Source organism: Pan paniscus, chromosome 20 (assembly GCF_029289425.2).
Source record: "Pan paniscus chromosome 20, NHGRI_mPanPan1-v2.0_pri, whole genome shotgun sequence".
Classification (NCBI taxonomy): Eukaryota; Metazoa; Chordata; class Mammalia; order Primates; family Hominidae; genus Pan; species Pan paniscus.
This window is the reverse complement of record NC_073269.2, coordinates 25,932,871-25,952,824: the sequence shown is the minus strand read 5'-3', so window position 1 is coordinate 25,952,824 and position 19,954 is coordinate 25,932,871. Positions and strand designations below refer to the sequence as shown.

General features: G+C 39.9%; 1 protein-coding gene across 1 annotated transcript in view; it reads left to right on the top strand.

The window, feature by feature from the left end:
* ZNF708 (zinc finger protein 708) overlaps positions 1 to 19,954 on the top strand; it is a 42,743-nt gene that overhangs the window by 14,454 nt on the left and 8,335 nt on the right. Inside the window, exons 2-3 of the mRNA XM_008955518.5 lie at positions 2,966 to 3,092; positions 4,248 to 4,343. Coding sequence (XP_008953766.3) covers positions 2,966 to 3,092; positions 4,248 to 4,343 — 223 coding nt within the window. The remainder of the gene's footprint in view (positions 1 to 2,965; positions 3,093 to 4,247; positions 4,344 to 19,954) is intronic.

Here is a 19,954-nt window from a genome sequence, read left to right as displayed (position 1 = left end):
TTTTAGTAGATACGGGGCTTCACCATGTTGGCCAGGCTGGTCTCAAACTCCTGACCTCGTGATCTGCCCACCTGGGCCTCCCAAAGTGCTGGGATTACAGGCATGAACCACCGCGCCCGGCTTTTCTACACATTTTTTAAAAAACCAATGACAGAGAAACAGTAGAAGAGTTAAAAATGCTGGGCTCTTTATCTAAATCCTGGTAATTATTAAACACTTAGTACCAACTCGCATGATGTTATGAGAGTTAAATCATATAATATGTTATTCCCAGCACAGTGCTCTGTAACATACTTTTTTTTTTTTTTTTGAGACAGGGTCTTGCTCTGTCACCCAGGCCAGAGGGCAGTGACACAATCTTAGCTCACTACAACTTCCTCTTCCTGGGTTCAAGCGATTCTCCCACTTCAGCCTCCTGAGTAGCTGGGATTACAGGCACATGCCACCACACCTGGCTAATTTTTTTTTTTGTATTTTTAGTAGAGATGAGGTTTCACCATGTTGTCCAGGTTGACCTTGAACTCCTGATCTCAAGTGAGCCACCTGCCTCCTAGGATTACAGGCGTGAGCCACTGCACCCAGCCTGTAACATACCCTTGAGAGCACATAGCGCCTGCTTAATACACCTTGCATTAGTACATGTTGTTTTCCAAATGCAGACTTCTTCAGACATTGCTGCCTTCTGTTTCCTTTGTAAACTTTAAAGAGCCAGCAAATAATATGAAACTTTAGGATGAAGATGGGTTGTCTTTATTTGTACCAGAAATACTTGTGTTGTGACAAGAGTGCTGAGTGTAAGGGACTCTGTGCTGGGCCTGCTTTCTTTAACTACTGCTAATAATGAGCCCGGGGGAGCAACATTAACATTGACAGGGGTCTTGTTTAAAACATTTATCCATGGATCCTTTCCAAACCTGTAGAATCCCATTACGTAGAGTGGGTCCAAAATTACCAAGTGAATTTTAAGCTCACTAAAGCTTGAGAGGCAATGCTTAGCTAAGTGGTTATCAGCCCAGGCTTCTCATTAGGATTACACAGACAGTTTGCAGAAATCTCTGTACTTCACCCCTCCTCACAGGCTCTGTTTATTGCTCCAGGTGGACACATCCATATTGTATTTGTTTGTTTTGAGATGGAGTCTTACTCTGTCTCCTAGGCTGGAGTGTAGTGGCTTGATCTTGGTTCACTGCAACCTCTGCCTGCCAGGTTCAAGTGATTCTCCTTGAGTCAGCCTCCCAAGTAGCTGGGATTACACGTGCATGCCACCGTGCCTGACTAATTTTTGTATTTTTTTTTTTTTGAGATGGAGTGTCGCTCTGTCACCAGGCTGGAGTGCAGTGGCGTGATCTCAGCTCACTGCAACCTCTGCCTCCCACATTCAAGCGATTGTCCTGCCTCACCCTCTCGAGTAGCTGGGACTACAGGCGCGTTCCACCACGCCCAGCTAATTTTTGTGTTTTTAGTAGAGACAGGGTTTCACCATGTTGGCCAGGCTGGTTTCAAATTTCTGACCTCAGAAGATCCACCCTCCTTGGCCCCCCAAAGTGCTGGGATTACAGGCTTGAGCCACCACACCTGGCCCCATGTTGTTTTAATTAAGTGCCTCATGTGATTTTAACATGAGGCTAGAATTGAGTATGAGGGGTTCAGATACATTCATAAGAGTTAAGTCTCACCTTTGCACTAAAAGGGTGGCCATAGGGCTGTTTCTGTTTGGATTTGGTAGGGAGAGGACAGTGTGGTCCATATTTTTATTACTGTAGCAGAAATTGTTGGTGTCCATGTAAGGGAAGGGCACCTGAGGACAGGAAAAATGAAACTTATATCTTTATTTCCATGGTGCAGCGTGTTTTTCCTGCATCTCTTCTGTTATTAAGGACAGAAATGGGTGGACTTTTTCTGCAAGTCTTCATCTTTTTGCTTGTGGGTGTGGTGGCATCAGGTAAACAGGTGGTGCTGACACCTTTAAAGGCATATTCTCAAGATGTCTACCTAAAATCATTATTAAAAATTAAAACGTGAAAGATATGTTTATCTTGAACTTTGCACAGAACTGATGTTTTCTTTATGGTTAAATTCAGACTATAATTTACTTTTGGGGGGAATATTCCAGCAGTGGTGCTGTGTCCTTCTGTGTTATGCATTAGCACATCATAAAAATTTGTCCTAGTGCAGTTGATGTTAATAATTCTTTTGGTTAAAAAAAAAAGACAAAATAAGTCTTTTGGTTAAAGAACTCTCTGAAAGATTTTTTCACCATAGAGTTAATTATTTTTCTGTTCATTATTAAGTATCTTTATGCAGCTAATGTGCATAAATCATCATATTTTATCTGGGAGCTGACTTTTTCTTAGGTTTTCCTTGTATACATATGTCTTTGGAAAATGAAAGCTCTTATCTTTGTGTACAGGTAAGTAAAACTGAAAAAAACACAGGCCCTTCTACTTACGGGATGTTTGACAAAATATTCTTTTTGGGCCAAAAACATTGGAATTATTGGTGAGCTTGTTAGAAATTTAAAAACTGAGACTTTATTCCAGATCTTCTGAAAAAATAATCTCCACTAACAAGATCTCCAGTTTATTTTACAGACTAAAATTTGAGAAGCACTTTCTAACTCAACATGTCTTTTCCATCTGAAAAATATACACAAGTCATTCTGTATGATGTATATATAGCAATAAAAAATGTACATGTTTCTGTTCATGCCCTTAAGTTTATACTTTATCATTCAGAAAAGTAACATATATACGCTGATTTTGTGGATCTTATACTACTCTCTTTTTTCAGAGTTAGAGAATACATTCGAGAATATTTCTGTGTTGAAAATTATTTTATTGGATAATTTCAGTCACTCCTATAAGTCAGAACCAGTTCTCTTTACTCTCTCATTTCACCTTGAGTCAAATTAAAAATTGTGTCCATAACCACTTGGTAAATATGTGTGTGTGTATGTGTTTTTCAGGGACCATTGACATTTATGGATGTGGCCATAGAATTCTCTCTGGAGGAGTGGCAGTGCCTGGACACAGCACAGCAGAATTTATATAGGAATGTCATGTTAGAGAACTACAGAAACCTGGTATTCCTGGGTGAGGATAAGTTTTTTTTTTTAAATTTTTATTATTTATTATTATTATTTTTTGAGACAGAGTTTCACTCTGTCACCCAGGCTGGAGTGCAGTGGCGCAATCTCGGCTCATTGCAACCTTTGCCTCCAGGGTTCAAGCGATTCTCCTGCCTCAGCCTCCTGCATAGCTGGGATTACAGCCATGTGCCACCATGCCCGGCTAATTTTTGTATTTTTAGTAGAGATGGGGTCTTACCATGTTGGTCAGGCTGATCTCGAACTCCTGACCTCAGGATCTGCCCGCCTCAGCCTCCCAAAGTGCTGGGATTACAGGCGTGAGCCACCTTGCCCAGCAAGGTGAGGATAACTTTAATATACAATTCCTAATATACTCTAAAGGTTTTATTTCTCTTTTTTGTTGCGTGTTTTTTGGCAATTTATGCTTACATAAATGAGTTTCAACTACCTGTTTTTAAGAAAATGTAGGATTTATCTGTGTAGATGTTTCACCCTGACCTGAACTTTCCACGTTTCTGAGCTGATCTGTATCCTTCACTCTAGATTAGTGGTAATTCCAGAAATTTAGTGGCATAAAATACTGTTGCCCACACCTTAAAATCTAATTGCCACCACCAATTTTTGATTCAGTAGCACTGAGTAGTAAAATTAAGAACATACAAATTGAAAATATTTTCTTAATATTTAGAAATTTTGTTATAAGTTAGTATTTTGTGATTAATTTACTAGAATATATTTTGTGATTAATATACTGGAATATTCTATTACATTCTCTTTTTAAAATATTTTTTTCTGAGATGGAGTCTTGCTCTGTCACTCAGGCTGGATGCAGTGGTGCAATCTTAGCTCACTGCAACCTTTGCCTCCTGGGTTCTAGTGATTCTCCTGCCTCAGCCTCCCGAGCAGCTAGGACTACAGGTGTGCACCACCATATCCAGCTAATTTCTGTATTTTCAGTAGAGACAGGGTTTTGCCATGTTGACCCGTCTGGTCTTGAACTCCTGACCTCTGGTGATCTACCCACCTCGGCCTCTCAGAGTGCTGGGATTACCAGCATGAGCCACTGTGCCTGGCCTGCATTCTCTTTACTGAGAAAATTACTAGGTTGGTAACTGGAGAATATGAGCAAGATTCATGTTATTTATTTTTAATAAAACAGGTATTGCTGTGTCTAATTTAGACCTGATCACCTGTCTGGAGCAAGGAAAAGAGCCCTGGAATATGAAGATACACGAGATGGTAGCCAAACCCCCAGGTAGGTGAGAGTGAATACAACAGATGACACAGATGAGAGGTCCAAAGGTAAAAGAGAAAGCCAGTCCTTAAAATTTGACTTGGAAATCTGTGTTCCAAAGTTTCTAGGCAGCTGTTTTGTTTTTTTAACTTCAACATAGGGGCATCTTCTGTCTTATGCTTTTAAATTCTTTAAAAATTCTACTTTCCCTTCAGTGATCTTCCTTCAAGTTTACAGTGAGCTAAAGTCCTCTTCATGGCATATAAGAGATTGCACAATCTGACTTTTTTTTCTCATTGTTTCTGGAGACTCAGAAATATCTGCATAATTTTGAGAAACTCTGTTAAACTATTTTGTAAGTTCTCTTTTTGTGTCATGTCTGAAATATGTAAGAGTTGTGGTTTCTGTTCCATTTTTTTTTGTTTATTTTTCTGCACATTTCATCCTATTTGTATTACTACAGGCTTGAAATATAGTTTGAAATTAAAAAGTATGATGTTCGCTTTGTTCTTATTCCTCATGATTGCTTTGACTATTCAAAGTTTCTTGTAGTTTTGGCTGGGGGCAGTGGCTCACAGCTGTAATCCTATCACTTTGGGAGGCCAAGGCAGAAGGATCCCTTAAGCCTAGGAGTTGGATACCAACCTGGGCAACATAAGGAGACCCTGTCTCTTAAAAAGATTTACTGGGCCGGGCACGGTGGCTCACTCCTGTAACCCAGCACTTTGGGAGGCCGAGGTGGGTGGATCACCTTAGGTCAGGAGTTCAAGACCAGCCTGACCAACATGGTGAAACCCCGTCTCCACTAAAAATACAAAATTAGCCGGGCGTGGTGGCGCATGCCTGTAATCCCAGCTACTCTGGAGGCTGAAGCAGGAGAATTGCTTGAACCCAGGAGGCAGAGGTTGCTGTGAGCTGTGATTGTGCCACTGCACTCCAGCCTTGGCAATAAGAGTGAAACTCCATCTCAAAAAAAAAAAAAAAAAAAGATTTATAGTTTCATGTAAATTTAGGGATTGTATTTTCTATTACTATGAAAAAAATGCCACTAGAATTTTGGTAGGGAGTTTCTTGAATCTATAGATCACTTTGGATAATATGGTATTTTAACAATATTTATTCTTTAAATCCATAGATATTAAATATTTTAAAACTTGTGTCTTCTCTAATTTCATCATTGAAATCTTATATCTTTTATTGTAAAGATTTTTTTCACTTTCTTGGGTGAATTTGTTCTCAGAAATACATTATTTGAATGCTATTGTAAATAATATTGTTTTCTTCCTTTATTTTATTAGACAATTTAGGTTTATGGAACGATAACTTATATGTTGATTTTATATTTGGTAATTTACTAAGTGTATTTATTAATTTAGATAGGTTTTAATGTACTGTTTATGTATTTTTATATGTAAGATTTTATGATCTACAAACAGAAACATTTTACTTGTCTTCAATTTCAATGGGTTTTTTGTTTTTTGACTAATTCTTCTGCCACATATTTTCAGTGTTATGTTAAAAGAGAAGCATTGACAAGTGGGCACAATATAGTTTGGCATTGGTGTCTGTAAATTTGAAAATGGAAATGCCTCTTCAAGTTTTTATAAACTGATAAACTGATTTCAGAATGTAAAGATTTTTTTTTTTTTTTCCGAAACTGAGTCTCACTCTGTCACCCAGGCTGTAGTGCAGTCGTGTGATCTCGGCTCACTGCAACCTCCGCCTCCCGGGTTCAAGTGATCTGGTGCTTCAGCCTTCCGAGTAGCTGGGATTACAGGCTTGTGCCACCATGCCCAGCTAATTTTTGTATTTTTAGTAGACGGGGTTTCACCATGTTGGTAAGGCTGGTCTTGAACTCCTGACCTTGTGATCCACCCGCCTCAGCTTCCCAAAGTGCTGGGATTACAGGCATGAGCCACTTCGCCCAGCCAAGATCTTCTTTTTTGGGCTGACAGGGTTCTGGGATGCCCTCTGGGTTTGTGGAGAGGGGTAGTAGCTTGGTCTCAAGCCTGCAGTTTCTGTACTAGGGTCCACCTTTAGTTGGCTGCTTACAAGGGGCTTGGATAGTTGTAATTCCTATTTTATTTTATTCTATTTTATTTTATTTTATTTTTCTTTTGAGATGGAGTTTTGCTGTTATTGCCCAGGCTGGAGTGCAGTGGCCTGATCTCAGCTAACTGAAACCTCCGCCTCCCGGGTTCAAGCGATTTCTCCTGCCTCAGCCTTCCGAGTAGCTGGAATTACAGGTGTGCACCACCACACCCGGCTAATTTTTGTATTTTTAGTAGAGATGGGGTTTCACCATGTTGGTCAAGCTGGTCTCGAATTCCCGACCTTGTGATCTGCCTGCCTCGGTCTCGCAAAGTGCTGGGATTACAGGCCTGAGCCTCCATGCCCGGCCAATATTTGTAACATTTTAAAACAATGGCTGCTCTTTTGTTTTCTACCAACAATCAACAGGGGTTTTATTTTCATTGCATTATCAACAGATTTGGTGTTTTTCATAAATTTACAGTGGCCATTGTAGTGGGTGTGAGATGATTTCATTTTTCTTTTTTATGTGTTTCTCTATAAATTATTAATTTTGCTTTTCTTTTCAAATACTTTTTCCCATTTGGGTATCTTTTTTAATGAAAATTCAGTTCAATTATTTTTTCATTAATAAATCAAGTTATTCAGCTTTATTGTTCAGTTTTAAGAGTTGTTTATATATTCTGAATATTAACTCATCACTCATCTCTTGTGATTTGCAAATATTTTCACCCATTTTCTAGGAGGCATTGTCTATTGAATTTTTGTTTTCATGTGCAGAAATTTTGAAGTATAATGCAGTTAAATCTTAATGGTTATTGCTGTTGTTGTAGTTGCTCATGCATTTAGTGTCATATCTAAAAAAATAGTGCCAAGACCAATGACATGACTTTTTCCTGTTTTTTCCAAGAGATGTTATTTATCTTTTCATGTTTAAGTATTTAGTTAAACCATTTTTTTTTTGTATTTTGTTCAAGGAAATGATCCAACTTTATTTCATCAGTGTCGATTTCCAGTTTTCAACAATATTTTTTGAAGAGAATATCTTTTCTTTATTGGATGCTCATGGCAACTTTGTGGAAGATTATTTTATCTTATACAGAAGAGTTCATTTCCGGGCTGTCTATTCTGTTCTTTCATCTGTTTATCTTTGTGTCAGTACCACATTGTTTTGTTTTTGTAGCTTTTAATATGTTTTCCAATCAGGAAGTATAATGCCTCTTTGTTCTTTTTCAAGGGTGTTTATCTATAGTTTATAATCAAATTTAAAAATTTTAGGCCAGGCCTGGTGGCTCATGCTTGTAATCCCAGCACTTTGGGAGGCCAAGGCGGGCAGATCATGAGGTCAGGAGTTTGAGACCATCCTGGCTAACATGGTGAAATCCCGTCTCTACTAAAAAAAAAATACGAAAATTAGGTGGGCGTGGTGGCGGGTGACTGTATTCCTAGCTACTCAGGAGGCTGAGGCAGGAGAATCACTTGAATCCGGGAAGCAGAGGTTGCAGTGAGCCAAGATCATGCCACTGCAGCCACTGCACTCCAGCCTGGCAATAGAGTGAGACTCCATCTAAAAAAAATAAAAATAAAAATAAACTATATTTCTGTAAAAAACTATGTGATTAGGGTTTTTATAGAGATTATATTAAATTCATTCACCACTGTTAGGTCATAGTAATGTCTTTGAAAAATTAAATTTTTTGACCCTGGAGCAAGAATATGTTGAAAAGTGGCTGGGTGCATTGGCTCACGCCTGTAATCCCAGCACTTTGGGAGGCTGAGGCAAGTGAATCACAAGGTGAGGAGATCGAGACCATCCCGGCCAACCTGGTGGAACCCTTTCTCTACTAAAAATACAAAAATTAGCTGCGCGTGGCGGCACGCACCTGTAGTGCTAGCTACTCAGGAGGCTGAGACAGGAGAATTGCTTGAACCCTGGAGGCAGAGTTTGTAGTGAGACGAGATCACACTATTGCACTCCAGCCTGGCAACAGAGCGAGACTCCGTCTAAAAAAAAAAAAAAAAAAAAAAAAAAAAAGAATCTGTTGAAGAGTGTGTTTTAATTTCCTATATTTTTGGATTTCCCAGTTTTACTTTGGCTTTTAATGCCTAGTTTCTTTCAGTTTTGGTCAGAAAACATAGTGTATACTTTTGGTCTTCTTAAATGTATTTGTTGTTATTTTGAGACAGGATCTTACTCTTTGCCCAGGCTGTAGTGCAGTGACATGATTTTGGCTCACTGCAACCTCAGGCTGCTGGGCTCAAGTGATCCTTTTACCTCAAATTTTTGAGCTGGGACTACAGAAATGCACTACTACCCCTGGTTAATTTTTTGATTTATTAGTAGCGACAGGGTCTCACTATGTTGTGTAAGCTGGTCCCAAACTTTTTGCCCCATGTGATTCTCCCAAAGTGTTGAGATTATAGATATGAGCCTCTGCACTCAGCCGGTATTCATAAATTTAATAAGACTTGGTATGTGTCATAACAGAACACACTAGGAGCAAGTAAGAATATTGTGTGTATTCCCTTGCTTTTGCCTGGAAAGTTTTGTACATATCTGTTAAGCCTAGTTGGTGATATGATATGGTTGGCCTAAGGTTAGAGGATGTCCATTTTCTCTAAACCTCATGCTGCAATATAATCCTCCTGTTTGATGTGGGACCTGGTGGGAGGTGTTTGGGTCATGGGGGAGCAAATTCCTCATAAATGGCTTGGCACCATCCTTTTGATAATCAAAAAGGTTACACTCTATTGATTCAAATGAGAGCTGGTTGGTTAAAAAAACAAACAAACCTGGCTTCTTCACCTCACACTTACTCTGTCTCTTACTGTGTGATGTGCCCAGTTATACTTTGCCTTCCACAATGATTATAAGCTTACTAGGACCCTTACTCACCAGAAACAGATGCTGGCACACACTTCCTGTACAGTCTGCTGAACTGTGAGCCAAATAAACATTTTTTCTCTATAAATTATCTACTCTCAGGTATTCCTCTGTATGTAAAATAATTAATACAGTCTATAATGTCTGAATTTTTTATTTTCTTTTATTTATTTATTAATTATTATTATTATACTTTAAGTTTTAGGGTACATGTGCACAATGTGCAAGTTAGTTACATATGTATACATGTGCCATGTTGGTGCGCTGCACCCACTAACTCATCATCTAGCATTAAGTATATCTCCCAGTGCTATCCCTCCCCACTCCCCCCACCCCACAACAGTCCCCAGAGTGTGATATTCCCCTTCCTGTGTCCATGTGTTCTCATTGTTCAATTCCCACCTATAAGTGAGAATATGCGGTCTTTGGTTTTTTGTTCTTGCGATAGTTTACTGAGAATGATGATTTCCAATTTCATCCATGTCCCTACAAAGGACGTGAACTCATCATTTTTTATGGCTGCATAGTACTCCATGGTGTATATGTGCCACATTTTCTTAATCCAGTCTATTGTTGTTGGACATTTGGGTTGGTTCCAAGTCTTTGCTATTGTGAATAATGCTGCGATAAACATACGTGTGCATGTGTCTTTATAGCAGCATGATTTATAGTCCTTTGGGTATATACCCAGTAATGGGATGGCTGGGTCAAATGGTATTTCTAGTTCTAGATCCCTGAGGAATCACCACACTGACTTCCACAATGGTTGAACTAGTTTACAGTCCCACCAACAGTGTAAAAGTGTTCCTATTTCTCCACATCCTCTCCAGCACCTGTTGTTTCCTGACTTTTTAATGATTGCCATTCTAACTGGTGTGAGATGGTATCTCATTGTGGTTTTGATTTGCATTTCTCTGATGGCCAGTGATGGTGAGCATTTTTTCGTGTGTTTTTTGGCTGCATAAATGTCTTCTTTTGAGAAGTGTCTGTTCATGTCCTTCGCCCACTTTTTGATGGGGTTGTTTGTTTTTTTCTTGTAAATTTGTTTGAGTTCATTGTAGATTCTGGATATTAGCCCTTTGTCAGATGAGTAGGTTGTGAAAATTTTCTCCCATTTTGTAGGTTGCCTGTTCACTCTGATGGTAGTTTCTTTTGCTGTGCAGAAGCTCTTTAGTTTAATTAGATCCCATTTGTCAATTTTGGCTTTTGTTGCCATTGCTTTTGGTGTTTTAGACATGAAGTCCTTGCCCATGCCTATGTCCTGAATGGTAATGCCTAGGTTTTCTTCTAGGGTTTTTATGGTTTTAGGTCTAATGTTTAAGTCTTTAATCCATCTTGAATTGATTTTTGTATCAGGTATAAGGAAGGGATCCAGTTTCAGCTTTCTACATATGGCTAGCCAGTTTTCCCAGCACCATTTATTAAATAGGGAATCCTTTCCCCATTGCTTGTATTTCTCAGGTTTGTCAAAGATCAGATAGTTGTAGATATGCGGCGTTATTTCTGAGGGCTCTGTTCTGTTCCATTGATCTATATCTCTGTTTTGGTACCAGTACCATGCTGTTTTGGTTACTGTAGCCTTGTAGTATAGTTTAAAGTCAGGTAGCGTGATGCCTCCAGCTTTGTTCTTTTGGCTTCGGATTGACTTGGCGATGTGGGCTCTTTTTTGGTTCCATATGAACTTTAAAGTAGTTTTTTCCAATTCTGTGAAGAAAGTGATTGGTAGCTTGATGGGGATGGCATTGAATCTGTAAATTACCTTGGGTAGTATGGCCATTTTCACGATATTGATTCTTCCCACCCATGAGCATGGAATGTTCTTCCATTTGTTTGTATCCTCTTTTATTTCCTTGAGCAGTGGTTTGTAGTTCTCCTTGAAGAGGTCCTTCACATCCCTTGTAAATTGGATTCCTAGGTATTTTATTCTCTTTGAAGCAATTGTGAATGGGAGTTCACTCATGATTTGGCTCTCTGTTTGTCTGTTGTTGGTGTATAAGAATGCTTGTGATTTTGTACATTGATTTTGTATCCTGAGACTTTGCTGAAGTTGCGTATCAGCTTAAGGACATTTTGGGCTGAGACAATGGGGTTTTCTAGATATATGATCATGTCGTCTGCAAACAGGGACAATTTGACTTCCTCTTTTCCTAATTGAATAACCTTTATTTCTTTCTCCTGCCTAATTGCCCTGGCCAGAACTTCCAACACTATGTTGAATAGGAGTGGTGAGAGAGGGCATCCCTGTCTTGTGCCAGTTTTCAAAGGGAATGCTTCCAGTTTTTGCCCATTCAGTATGATATTGGCTGTGGGTTTGTCATAGATAGCTGATAGCTCTTATTATTTTGAAATATGTTCCATCAATACCTAATTTATTGAGAGTTTTTAGCATGAAGTGTTGTTGAATTTTGTCAAAGGCCTTTTCTGCATCTATTGAGATAATCATGTGGTTTTTGTCTTTGGTTCTGTTTATATGCTGGATTACATTTATTGATTTGCGTATATTGAACCAGCCTTGCATCCCAGGGATGAAGCCCACTTGATCATGGTGGATAAGCTTTTTGATGTGCTGCTGGATTCGGTTTGCCAGTATTTTATTGAGGATTTTTGCATCAATGTTCATCAAGGATATTGGTCTAAAATTCTCTTTTTTGGTTGTGTCTCTACTAGGCTTTGGTATCAGGATGATGCTGGCCTCATAAAATGAGTTAGGGAGGATTCCCTCTTTTTCTATTGATTGGAATAGTTTCAGAAGGAATGGTACCAGTTCCTCCTTGTACCTCTGGTAGAATTCGGCTGTGAATCCATCTGGTCCTGGACTCTTTTTGGTTGGTAAGCTATTGATTATTGCCACAATTTCAGAGCCTGTTATTGGTCTATTCAGAGATTCAACTTCTTCCTGGTTTAGTCTTGGGAGAGTGTATGTGTCGAGGAATTTATCCATTTCTTCTAGATTTTCTAGTTTATTTGTGTAGAGGTGTTTGTAGTATTCTCTGATCGTAGTTTGTATTTCTGTGGGATTGGTGGTGATATCCCCTTTGTCATTTTTTATTGCGTCTGTTTGATTCTTCTCTCTTTTTTTCTTTATTAGTCTTGCTAGCGGTCTATCAATTTTGTTGATCCTTTCAAAAAATCAGCTCCTGGATTCATTAATTTTTTGAAGGGTTTTTTGTGTCTCTATTTCCTTCAGTTCTGCTCTGATTTTAGTTGTTTCTTGCATTCTGCTAGCTTTTGAATGTGTTTGCTCTTGCTTTTCTAGTTCTTTTAGTTGTGATGTTAGGGTGTCAATTTTGGATCTTTCCTGCTTTCTCTTGTGGGCATTTAGTGCTATAAATTTCCCTCTACACACTGCTTTGAATGCGTCCCAGAGATTCTGGTATGTTGTGTCTTTGTTCTCATTGGTTTCAAAGAACATCTTTATTTCTGCCTTCATATCGTTGTGTACCCAGTAGTCGTTCAGGAGCAGGTTGTTCAGTTTCCATGTAGTTGAACGGTTTTGAGTGAGATTCTTAATCCTGAGTTCTAGTTTGATTGCACTGTGGTCTGAGAGATAGTTTGTTATAATTTCTGTTCTTTTACATTTGCTGAGGAGAGCTTTACTTCCAATTATGTGGTCAATTTTGGAATAGGTGTGGTGTGGTGCTGAAAAAAATGTCTGTTCTGTTGATTTGGGGTGGAGAGTTCTGTAGATGTCTATTAGGTCCGCTTGGTACAGAGCTGAGTTCAATTCCTGGGTATCCTTGTTGACTTTCTGTCTTGTTGATCTGTCTAATGTTGACAGTGGGGTGTTAAAGTCTCCCATTATTAATGTGTGGGAGTCTAAGTCTCTTTGTAGGTCACTCAGGACTTGCTTTATGAATCTGGGTGCTTCTGTATTGGGTGCATATATATTTAGGATAGTTAGCTCTTCTTGTTGAATTGATCCCTTTACCATTATGTAATGGCCTTCTTTGTCTCTTTTGATCTTTGTTGGTTTAAAGTCTGTTTTATCAGAGACTAGGATTGCAACCCCTGCCTTTTTTTGTTTTCCATTTGCTTGGTAGATCTTCCTCCATCCTTTTATTTTGAGCCTATGTGTGTCTCTGCACGTGAGATGGGTTTCCTGAATACAGTACACTGATGGGTCTTGACTCTTTATCCAATTTGCCAGTCTGTGTCTTTTAATTGGAGCATTTAGCCCATTTGCATTTAAGATTCATATTGTTATGTGTGAATTTGATCCTGTCATTATGATGTTAGCTGGTTATTTTGCTCGTTAGTTGATGCAGTTTCTTCCTAGTCTCGATGGTCTTTACATTTTGGCATGATTTTGCAGCAGCTGGTACCGGTTGTTCCTTTCCATGTTTAGTGCTTCCTTCAGGAGCTCTTTTAGGGCAGGCCTGGTGGTAACAAAATCTCTCAGCATTTGCTTGTCTGTAAAGTATTTTATTTCTCCTTCACTTATGAAGCTTAGTTTGGCTGGATATGAAATTCTGGGTTGAAAATTCTTTTCTTTAAGAATGTTGAATATTGGCCCCCACTCTCTTCTGGCTTGTAGAGTTTGTGCCAAGAGATCCGCTGTTAGTCTGATGGGCTTCCCTTTGTGGGTAACCCGACCTTTCTCTCTGGCTGCCCTTAACATTTTTTCCTTCATTTCAACTTTGGTGAATCTGACAATTATGTGTCTTGGAGTTGCTCTTCTCGAGGAGTATCTTTGTGGCGTTCTCTGTATTTCCTGAATCTGAACGTTGGCCTGCCTTGCTAGATTGGGGAAGTTCTCCTGGATAATATCCTGCAGAGTGTTTTCCAACTTGGTTCCATTCTCCCCGTCACTTTCAGGTACACCAATCAGACGTAGATTTGGTCTTTTCACATAGTCCCATATTTCTTGGAGGCTTTGCTTGTTTCTTTTTATTCTTTTTTCTCTAAACTTCCCTTCTCGCTTCATTTCATTCATTTCATCTTCCATCGCTGATACCTTTCTTCCAGTTGATCACATTGGCTCCTGAGGCTTCTGCATTCTTCACGTAGTTCTCGAGCCTTGGTTTTCAGCTCCATCAGCTCCTTTAAGCACTTCTCTGTATTGGTTATTCTAGTTATACATTCTTCTAAATTTTTTTCAAAGTTTTCAACTTCTTTGCCTTTGGTTTGAACGTCCTCCCGTAGCTCGGAGTAATTTGATCGTCTGAAGCCTTCTTCTCTCAGCTCGTCAAAGTCATTCTCCGTCCAGCTTTGTTCCGTTGCTGGTGAGGAACTGCGTTCCTTTGGAGGAGGAGAGGCGCTCTGCTTTTTAGAGTTTCCAGTTTTTCTGCTCTGTTTTTTCCCCATCTTTGTGGTTTTATCTACTTTTGGTCTTTGATGATGGTGATGTACAGATGGGTTTTTGGTGTGGATGTCCTTTCTGTTTGTTAGTTTTCCTTCTAACAGACAGGACCCTCAGCTGCAGGTCTGTTGGAGTACCCGGCTGTGTGAGGTGTCAGTGTGCCCCTGCTTGGGGGGTGCCTCCCAGTTAGGCTGCTCGGGGGTCAGGGGTCAGGGACCCACTTGAGGAGGCAGTCTGCCCGTTCTCAGATCTCCCGCTGCGTGCTGGGAGAACCACTGCTCTCTTCAAAGCTGTCAGACAGGGACATTTAAGTCTGCAGAGGTTACTGCTGTCTTTTTGTTTGTCTGTGCCCTGCCCCCAGAGGTGGAGCCTACAGAGGCAGGCAGGCCTCCTTGAGCTGTGGTGGGCTCCACCCAGTTCGAGCTTCCCGGCTGCTTTGTTTACCTAATCAAGCCTGGGCAACGGCGGGCGCCCCTCCCCCAGCCTCGCTGCCGCCTTGCAGTTTGATCTCAGACTGCTGTGCTAGCAATCAGCGAGACTCCGTGGGCGTAGGACCCTCCGAGCCAGGTGCGGGATATAGTCTCCTGGTGCGCCGTTTTTTAAGCCCGTCGGAAAAGCGCAGTATTCGGGTGGGAGTGACCCGATTTTCCAGGTGCCGTCTGTCACCCCTTTCTTTGACTAGGAAAGGGAACTCCCTGACCCCTTGCGCTTCCCGAGTGAGGCAATGCCTCGCCCTGCTTCGGCTCGCGCACGGAGCACGCACCCACTGGCCTGCACCCACTGTCTGGCACTCCCTAGTGAGATGAACCCGGTTCCTCAGATGGAAATGCAGAAATCACCCGTCTTCTGTATCGCTCACGCTGGGAGCTATAGACCGGAGTTCTTCCTATTCGGCCATCTTGGCTCCTCCCCTTATTTTCTTATTTATTATTGCAAATGGGGTGTTGATGTTTACAGTTATTATGTTGGTAAGTATTTCTTCACTTTTGTCAGTATTTGCTTTTTATATTTTGCAGCTCTGATGTTTTATACATACATACATATAGAGAGAGATATAATAGTTATAGATTCCTGGTAAATTGACCTATTTTATCATTATATAATATCAATTTTGTTCTCATGCTAGTACTTGACTAAAAGCATATTATGTCTAATATAATTATAACTACCTTACCCAATTGTGGTTACTATATGCATGAAAAATAAATTTTTTCTATTATGTTACTTTCAGTCTATTCAACACAATGCTAAAACCATTCTCTTGTAGGCAGCATATTGTATGCTTTTTTCCAGTTACTCAGATGTTTTATTTCTTTTTCTTTTTTATAATTTTATTTATTTATTCATTTATTTTAATTTTTTTTCTTTTTGAGAAAGGATCTCACTCCATTGCCCAGACTGGAGTGCTGTAGCATGATCTTGGCTCACTGCAACCTCCACCTCCTGGATTCAAGTGATTCTCATGCCTCAGCCTCCCAAGTAGCTGGGATTACAGGCATGTGCCACCACACCCATCTAGTTTTTTCTATTTTCAGTAGAATTGGGGTTTCACTGTGTTGGCCAGGGTAGTGTCAAATTCCTGGCCTCAAGTGATCCACCCACCTTGACCTCCCAAAATGCTGGGATTACAGGCATGAGCCACCATGCCTGGCGTATTTATTCATTCAGTTTTGAAATAGGGTTTCACTCTGTCAATCGGCCTGGTTTTCAGCGGCATGATCATGGCTCACTGCAGCCTCAACTTTCCAAACTCTGATGATCCTCTCATTTCGGCCTCTCAAATAGCTGCGTTACAAATATTTGCCATCACACCCAGCAAGTTTTGTTGTATTTTTTTTGTAGAGACAGGGTTTTGAGATGTTGCTCAGGCTGATCTCAAACTCCTGGGATCAAGTGATCAGCCCACTTTGACCTCACAACATCCTAGGATTATGTTTCTTTCTATTAAGTAGTTTAATTAATTTGTATTTAAAATGATTGCTGCTTTAAAATAGAGTTGCTATTACCAGTTTTACTGTTACTGTTATGTGTTTCTTGTAGATTTTTTTTTCTCATTTCTTGTTTTACTGCCTTTATTTTTGTTTATTCTGTGTAGTGTCATGCTTTTGTTATTTTTCCATTTCCTTATTTATACTTTCGATAAATATTATCTTTGTAATTGTCTTGAGAAATGGAGATTACATAAAACATTTTAATATGTAAATAATATATTTTATTTTATTTTATTTTTTTGAGACAGAGTCTTGCTCTGTCACCCAGGCTGGAGTGCAGTGGCATGATCTTGGCTCACTGCAACCTCCACCTCCCAGGTTCAAGCAATTCTCCTGCCTCAGCCTCCCAAGTACCTGGGCTTACAGGTACCTGCCTCCACACCCAGCTAATTTTTTGTATTTTTAGTAGAGATGGGTTTTTGCCATGTTGGGCAGTCTGGTCTCAAACTCCTGACCTCAGGTGATACACCCGCCTCAGCCTCTCAAAGTACTGGGATTACAGATGTGAGCCACAGCACCCAGCCAAAACTAAAATGATATATTTTAATCTCGTAACAACTTCAATTTAATACAAAAGCTATACCTTTATATTTTTCAGTAGTTATTGATATTAAAGATTATTTTATACTATGCATCTACTAACAGATTTATATTTTATATTTCATATTCTGTAGAAGTAGCTTAAGGATTTTGTGTACCATCATTATGATAGTAAATAACTCTATATGTGTCTGTATGTTTACATTTAATAGAGAGCTTTATTTTATATATGGTTTTATGATGCTGGCCAGCATCATTTTAATTTTCAAAATAATGGACTCATTTTAGTATTTCTCTTTGTTTATATGCAGAGTCTCACTATGTTGCTCAGGCTGATCTTGAACTCCTATTCTCAAGTGATCTAGCTGCCTTGGCCTGCTAAAACTGTAGGACTCATAGGCCCAAACCACTGTGCCTGGACACCATGTAGTACTTTTCATAGGACCGTGCTAGTAGTGATGAACACCGACACCTTTTATTTTGGAGTCTTTATTTTTATCTTGTTTTTAAAGTAAAATAATTTTGGATCAAGTATTATTGGTTAGAAATTTTTTTTATTACATCAAAATTTGGAAAGTTCTTAGGTTTTTCTTTTCTTTTTTTGAGACAAAGTCTCACTCTGTTGCCCAGGTTGGAGTGCAGTGATGTGATCTGGGCTAACTGCAATCTCCGCCTCCCGAGTTCAAGTGATTCTCCTGCCTCAGCTTCCTGAGTAGCTGGGATTACAGGCACATGCCACCATGCCCAGCTAATTTTTTGTTTGTTTGTTTGTTTTATTTTTGAGATGGAGTCTAGCTGTGTCGCCCAGGCTAGAATGCAGTGGCTTGATCTTGGCTCACTGCAACCTCCACCTCCCAGGTTCAAGCAATTCTCCTGTCTCAGCCTCCGGAGTAGCTGGGATTACAGGGGACTGCCACCACGCCTGGCTAATTTTTTTTGTATTTTTAGTAGAGATGGGGTTTCACCATCTTGGCCAGGCTGGTCTCGAACTCCTGACCTTGTGAAACACCTGCCTCGGCCTCCCTAAGTGTTGGGATTACAGGCATGAGCCACCACACCCTGTCTAATTTTTGTATTTTTTTAGTAGAGATCGGGATTCACTATGTTGGCCAGGCTGGTCTTGAACTCCTGACCTCAAGTGATATGCCCACCTTGGCCTCCCAAAGTGCTGGGATTACAGGGGTGAGCCACCGTGCCTGGCTCTCAGGTTGTTTTTATCTTAAAATGTCCTCATATTACTTTTTCTCTGTATTCTTTTTCTAGGATTTCTTTCATGAATATATTAATCTACTTGATGGTGTCCAGTAAGTTTTACATTTCATATTTTAATTTTGTTTTGCAATTTTATATTTTTGAGTTATATTTTTTAGGTTATGCCACCTCACACCAATTAATTGTGTTTTGATATTTTAGTTTGTATTATAATTGTGTGTGACAGGCCAGGCATGGTGGCTCATGCCTGTAATCCAAGCACTTTGGGAGGCCGAGGCAGGTGGATCATGAGGTCAGGAGTTCGAGACCATCCTGGCTAACACAGTGAAACCTTGTTTCTACTAAAAATACAAAAAATTACCTGGGCCTGGTGGTGGGCGCCTGTAGTCCCAGCTATTTGGGAGGCTGAGGCAGGAGAATAGCGTGAATCTGGGAGGTGGAGCATGCAGTGAGCCGAGATGGTGCCACTGCACTCCAGCCTGGGAGACAGAGCGAGACTCTGTCTCAAAAAATAATAATAAATAATAATAATAAATTGTATATGACAATGATTAACTCAATGCAATTTAGGACAATGTCGAGCAAAATTAAATATGAATCAGCCATATGTCTACTGCCAATGTAATTATCTCTGTTTGTTTGCTTGTGTAAATATTATCCCTGTATTTTTTTCTTTTTTTTTTAGACAGAGTTTCGCTCTTGTTGTCCAGGCTGGAGTGCAATGGTGTGATCTCAGCTCACCGCAACCTCCGCCTCCCAGGTTCAAGCAATTCTCTTGTTTCAGCCTCCCGAATAGCTGGGATTACAGGCATGCACCACCACGGCTGGCTAATTTTGTATTTTTAGTAGAAACGGGGTTTCTCCATGTTGAGGCTGGTCTCAAACTCCTGACCTCATGTGATCTGCCCGCCTCAGCCTCCAAAAGTGCTGGGATTACAGGCGTGAGCCACCGTGCCTGGCCTTTTTTTTTTTTTTTTGAGATGGAGTCTTGCTCTGTTGCCCAGGCTGGAGTGCAGTGGCACGATGCCTGGCTAATTTTGTATTTTTATTAGAGATGGGGTTTCTCCATGTTGGTCAGGCTGGTCTTGAACTACTGACCTCATGATCTGCCTCCCTCCCAAAGTGCTTGGATTACAGACATGAGCCACTGGACCCAGCCTATCCGTGTATTTTTTTTATAACTTGTGTATTTGTTGTGTAGGTGTGTTGTGAATGGTTGTTTAATCCTGTCTAAGTGAATAGTGATAGAAATTCTTCTAATATTAACATTCAATTTATTTGTGAATCTCTATTATTTTTGGATTTAAAGATATTTTTAAAACTATGATAAGTCTTTATCTCTTTTAAGTATTATTGTTTACTTTTATTTGTCAAAAACACACAGCAAAATTTAGAATTAAAAAACAATTTTTTTTTTTTTTTGAGATGGAGTCTCACTCTGTCTCCTGTGCTGGAGTGCAGTGGTGCCATCTTGGCTCACTGCAACCTCCGCCTCCTGGGTTCAAGGAAGTATTTTGACTCAGCCTTCTGAGTAGCCGGGATTACAGGTGTGCATCACCACGCCTAGCTAATTTTTTGTTGTTGTTATTGTTGTTGTTGTTTTAGTAGAGATGGGGTTTCACCATGTTGGCCAGGCTGGTCTTGAACTCCTGATTTCAAGTGACCCATCCGTCTC